Source organism: Lactuca sativa, chromosome 9 (genome assembly GCF_002870075.4).
Source record: "Lactuca sativa cultivar Salinas chromosome 9, Lsat_Salinas_v11, whole genome shotgun sequence".
NCBI classification, from domain to species: Eukaryota; Viridiplantae; Streptophyta; class Magnoliopsida; order Asterales; family Asteraceae; genus Lactuca; species Lactuca sativa.
The window spans coordinates 178,810,256-178,816,463 of NC_056631.2; the positions used below are offsets into that span (position 1 = coordinate 178,810,256).

General features: G+C 35.1%; 1 protein-coding gene across 1 annotated transcript; it reads right to left on the bottom strand.

Moving 5' to 3' along the window:
* Positions 1-2,858: 2,858 nt before the first annotated feature.
* On the bottom strand, positions 2,859-3,961 carry LOC128128424 (uncharacterized). Its single transcript, XM_052767343.1, has 2 exons — positions 3,705-3,961; positions 2,859-3,618 (listed from the first exon to the last, which is right to left on the bottom strand). Exons 1-2 carry the CDS (start codon positions 3,876-3,878, stop codon positions 3,037-3,039), a joined length of 756 nt encoding a protein of 251 aa, XP_052623303.1. The 5' UTR covers positions 3,879-3,961; the 3' UTR covers positions 2,859-3,036.
* Between the last annotated feature and the right edge of the window lie 2,247 nt (positions 3,962-6,208).

A 6,208-nucleotide genomic window follows, 5' to 3' on the forward strand; every position in this document is an offset into this window, starting at 1 on the left:
CCTTGAACCACCAAGAGATTCACCAGTAGTCATGGTGAATCAACAACAACAAAGAGTACACACAAGTAAAAAAAAAAAAAAAACCGAGATGAACTTGAGTGACTAGAGATCAAAATATTTAATCAATAAGATGGTGAACTAAGATCAATAAATAGGCCTCAATAAAAAAAGTGAGTAACTAGAAGATCCTTATAGTAAACCTAATAATAGAGACCTAGGATGAAGATCCTGAACAGATAGAATGAAGAAGACTTATAGTGGAAAGTAATTGGGTCTTTTACAACAACAGTGAAGATCTACAACCTTCAGAAACACGTACCTGCAATCGAGTTTACATTTTTTATCAAAATTTTGATCACAGTTAGATTCCATTCTCTTTAGAGTTATTTTAGAACTTCGAGGTTCCGTTCCCTAAATGAGTTAATATGAATCAACGTGGTTTGTTGTAAGATTATATATCGTTAAAATATTCAACAGAACCACTGAGACGAACAATCTGCAAAGAGAAACAATAACTTGCAGTAGCCGAGGTCTTATAAAGAACATGAACACAAAAAAATAATTGAAAATCCTAGATGGACACCGATGGAGTAAGATATATAGTTTTCTTTCCAATCGGAGTCTTGGATCAACACAACAGGTGTCGAGACAAGATTCAGACGAATAGAGAACAAAAACCGCAGAGAAAGGGAAAATAAACCCTAACCTTTAGATTCATAATTGATCAAAAGGGAAACAAAAGAGGAGTAATTGGAGTAACTTATCCGAAGACATCGAGCTCTGATACCATGTGAAAAATAATAGGAATTGTTTCGCAATATGAACAATCTATTATTGATGATAGATCGGTTCATTTGAACAACGTTTACAATATAAAAACTCACTACAATAGCCTATAGTACTCTCTCCTAAACTACTCTTAGAATGAAATAATCAGGAACAATGAATCAATTTGACTACAAGCTTAAAACTCTAAGAATAGTAACTCTAACAATGAGAGAGAAAGAAAACTGAGATATTTTGTGTGTATTGTAGTAGTGAACCTGTAACCAGTATTCAGACAACTTATATGATCCAAATGATGACCCACCAATAAACCACGACCCAAACTTAACCTGTATGTTCAAATATAATACATGCAGTCCATAACAAAACAAACTATACCCAACCTAAACAAATTATAACATAAATAACAAATACTAAAGATTGAAGTAAAATATAAGTCATATATATATATATATATATATATATATATATATATATATATATATATATATATATATATATATACACACACACACACACACACACAGAGACACACACACACACACAAGGTCAAAGCCAGTGGATGATTCAGAAGCTCGAAGATATGCTCTGGGCATGTGTATTAGATTTTGGAGGGAGTTGGGATACTTACCTTCCTCTGACCGAATTTTCCTACAATAACAGTTATCATGTCAGCATTGACCGATCACCGTTTGAGATTTTGTATGGGCCGGAGGAAATATTGTAAGGGATAAATATAGACACAAAATAGAAACAAATTAATTTGGTAAGTTATAAAGAAATGGACCAAATAACTTTTAGCCCAACGATATCCAATGTTATCCTTCCTTCTTGAGCTCGAAGACTCAAAAGTGGATTTATGAGTAATTTAGAAATAGAATATAGTTGTTGTTAAAAAAAAATGATAGAAGAGGGGCGAAAAGGCTTAAATATGTTATGGATAAGAGGTGGACATATAAACCCCTATTTTAGGGATGTCAAAAAATCCCATGGGACCCCATTCCCATGGGGGCCCCATCCCGTTTGAAGGTATTTCTTAAAAACAATCGGGGGCAGGGACGAGGGCGGGGGCAAGGTTTAACCCCATTTTAATTTTGGGGGCGGGGCGGGGCGGGGTGGGCAATCCCGTCCCAAAACCCCCATGGAGACCTCGTTAATAAATTATACATATATTAATTATATAAATATATTAAATAATAACATGATTTTGAGCTTCTAAAATTCAACAAAAAAATGTTTTCAAGTTATTAGTATAATGTTTTTAAGATGCCATAACTTTTTTATTTTTAACATGTAAAATTGTGCTATAAATAATTATTTGTTATCTAAAAAAATAACTTATTTATTCCAAATAAAATAGCCCAAAATCAATCGTGGGCAGGGAAACGGGGGCGGGGCGGGGATCATAAGGAGGATTCGGGGTGGGGGTGGGGGTGGGGGTAAGACGACTAGACATTTCGGGGTTGGGGACGGGGAACGGGGACATTTCGGAACGGGGGATGCACTCCTCGTCCCGTTTGCCTTCGTTGACATCCCTACCCTATTTATATCTCTTGGTATTTTTTAAAACTTTAATTAAGAGCGAAAATGTAAAAACAATTTTATTCTAAATAGAAGCATCAAATTGGTAAGTGGAAATATAGCTGCTATGAAAATATGTACATAAATTAGGGATTAAAATACAATAATGATTTAAAATTTTAAATGCTCTGACTTGAATAACTCGAATACTATATTTCCAAGTTGCATTAAACATTTCGTTATTAAATATTGACTAATCATTTCTACAATCTACATTGTTTTAGTCAACTTGCTGTTTCTTTGGTTAAAAATTTGAAATCTCCATTGTTTTGATTCCTAATTCAAACACTGATTTGAAGTGCTTGGGTATTAATTTTTTTGCTTAAACGAAGTCAGATTATATGTAAATATGTGTATAGTACATAAAACCTTGCTTTATTATATATTTGGACATTACTCAGACTAATAATTTGTAAAAGAATTGGATTTACGAAATATGAAAGATAGATTTGAAAATATAAAAGGAAAAGCAAAAGAATAAGTCAATCAAGGAAACATAAAAGATAGGTTCAGATAAAAATAACATAGTTACAATACTCAACCAATTAAGCCTGTTCTGATATGAAAAGAATCATCATAGAATCAACAAAAGAAAACGAACAAATAAGCAAGAACATAGAGCTTTAAGCTTCGAAATAACTAGATTTCAAGGGGTTTTCGTGCATATCTCTAAGGCCTTCCGTTGTGTTCAAAAGGCCTAACCACAGAAGCTAGTTCATGTCCAATATTCCGCAGGTGATCACTGTTTGAACCCTTGTGTGATCCATATTCAATCATGGGTGCTTTATTGACATCTAGAAAATGCAACATTATGACTGTAGCTACAGAACCAACACACATAGGAATTGGACCGAAAATCCATAGGAGCAAAGTGATTGCAAAGTAGAGTGCACGCAATCCTACTGTCCAAAAATTGTTTCCTCTTATCACCGACTTTTGGATGCAAAGAACAGGAACAGAACCTGTTGGCATGCTTATGAGGAAACTAGCATGCACAAAATGTCTTGTAGTTTGTACAAAACAAGCAAACGCCAGTAGGAAGCATGATAAAATGCCGATGTATTTGATAGAGCTGGTGGATTTACTTGTGTCACCAAAGATAAAAGTGCTTGTAAGAAAGTTATTAGATGAGTTTCCTAGTAAAGCTCCGATAAGAGAACATAGAACTAGAGAAATGGAACACAAGGAAGTTGAAGCAGATAAGTGGCTATTAAGAACAGCTACTACAAACCCTCTATCTTTGGTGTCAATCTGCATCATTTCAAGAAAAGTTTTAAAGAAAATATAGAAAGAAGACAATTTTGTTATGAAATACAAGTGGTTGAAGTTATATATACCAGAAGCATTTTTTCAACCCATGCCTTTTTGTTATGATTCTCGTATCCGATCGCTGTGGTTTCAGGATGCTTGAGATATCTATAGAGAAGAAAGAGATGATAGACGCACATGATCAAGAACCCAGATGGGACTAGGATTATATCTAAGTGTTCTTCCTTCCATGCCCACCCCATCTTTCTTTTTTTCTCTTCGCAACTGAGTTTCTTTTTGGTATCCAATGGGAATGAATGTCAACATATAGCATGGTAATGATCTATTTCATGGGAGGGGTGGATCTGACTTTGTCAACGAGTTTTGGTAGGAATTGAGATGCTATTCACAACTTGCAAATGAATACTCTTCCTCCAGGCTATTTTACATCGATTAATATTTTATCTTTCTTTTATTACTAGTGTGAAGCTTTGGATTAGGTAAGATTACCCTTTTTTTTTTTTTTTTTTTTTTTTTTTTTTTTTTTTTTTTTGGAAAACGGCTTGATTAAAACTATAAGAAAGAAAACCCACTTGGGGAATTATTATCACTCAATTATTTATTTTTGCCACAAAATATTTCAGGATATGGTTGCGATAGAGTATGAGTAATATTTATATTTGAATATAAACGTAAGTGTATTCATATATGAATCCACCACCTCCCCTCCACCACCAACCACCACCTCTGCCACCACCACGCAAACTAGATTCCATCGACAATCATAGATTCCAATTATAATGACTTTGGATAACTTTATTATAATAACCTCCTAATATTGGACTAACGTGTAGTTGCCGTGTTACCGATATATACACATTTCGATTCATCCACCAGGAGTTTGGAAAAGAAATTATGACGTTGGAGCAATCTATATATCAACCAGTTCAATCCCCAAAGACAAAAAATCTTAAATTGTAGAATGATTTGATCATTAATGTAATGTTTATCAAAAGAGTGTTATTGACCGGAAGACATTTGATGTCTTGTCAAAAGACGTTGGAACCATGAAAGAAGACCAAAGTGTAACACCCGATTCTCAGGTACTATTCATTTATGGCTACAATTATTAAATTCTTGGAATTATGGTCCTATGCTGTAACATTCCAAAAATCAAGGTGAAATTTTTATTTTTCAAAACCAAACCACGAACAATATATGTTTACAAAACTTAGTTTCCAAAAGTCAAAATCACAAATCAAAGTATCCCAAAATCAATTCTTATAAATACTGAAGGATGTGCATGATCAAGTCTTCGCCTTGCCCCGATCATCTGAACTACCTGAAACATAAAAACTTAAACTATAAGTCAAAACTTAGTGAGTTCCCCAAATACCACACAAAATAGAACGTATACAAAAGTGCATGTTGGGTCCAATCAGTTATCGGACTAGAATACCCTCGGATCAGCAGCCATCAGGTTGGATTATCCCTAAGCCCACATCACGAGTCTATCTTGCCTTTTCGACCCACAACTCATGCATGGATTGCTCCTAAGCCCGCATCATAAGTCTGATTTGCATTTCCAGCCTATAACTTATGTCTGGCTTGCTCCCAGGATTGTTGGCTTCCGCATAGAGTAGTATTCCCTAAACCTAACCGTATTATGTCAACATATGCAACAGATGAACATACAGCCAACAAACATATAATCATGTATATGTAACCAATCACTACATCATTGCAACATCCTATATACCACGATACATAACTGAATGGGTCGGCATTGGTGCCTTCCACCCACAAGTACAGTGAGGAAACTCACCTCACAGTCTGAAATGTAGCTGAACGAATCATAACTCCAGATGCTGACTCTACAGGTCACCTATACAATAAATCATGACCTAATCTCAAACTACTCCTCAAAATACCCAAAATGACCCTAGGTCAAACTTTGTCAATCCCTAGATCAAAGGTCAAAGTCAAAAAGTCAAGGAAAGACAAGTTGACTGAGTACGCCCTGCGTACTCAGTCACTACGATGGGCGTAGTCGTGACTCAGCCAAACCACGAGTTTCAAACATAGTACGCACATCATACCTCTTGGTACGCCCAACGTACTCTGCCAGGGTCAAAATCTTCTCATTAAGTGCTTATTCCTTGAAGATATTTCATCCGAACTCTATCTAGACCCAAAACATCATTCTTAGTCATAAAGTTTCCACCTTTATGACTTTCCATGGCCAGAAAAGGTCCAAAAGCTAAACCCCTAACTTAATAAACCATTAAGACATCATAACTCTTGCATGGAAGGAATAGATGGTCCAATATCACATTTTATGGTTCCTAACAACTAAAAACATCTGTAAGGACAACTCTTCTGGTTAGAGTAATCCATACTAATGATCACCAAGCTTATGGGACCAAAAATAAACATAAACTTAGGGTGAACAAGATATAAGAAAATAACTCATCAAGTTTCAGAATTTATAGCTCGAAAGGATGCTTAAGGGTGAAACAATTTTGGATCCAATATACCTTGAACTACCAAGAGGATTTCCATTCCTTCATCTTCCTTCAAAAACACCAAAAAA

What these genes read in the sequence shown, in the direction of transcription:
- LOC128128424 (XM_052767343.1), bottom strand. Translation starts at nt 3,878, where the DNA reads ATGGGGTGGGCATGGAAGGAAGAACACTTAGATATAATCCTAGTCCCA. An exon ending in GGGTTGAAAAAATGCTTCTG is followed by an intron (nt 3,619 to 3,704) that starts GTATATATAACT and finishes GAAATGATGCAG; the next exon opens with ATTGACACCAAAGATAGAGG.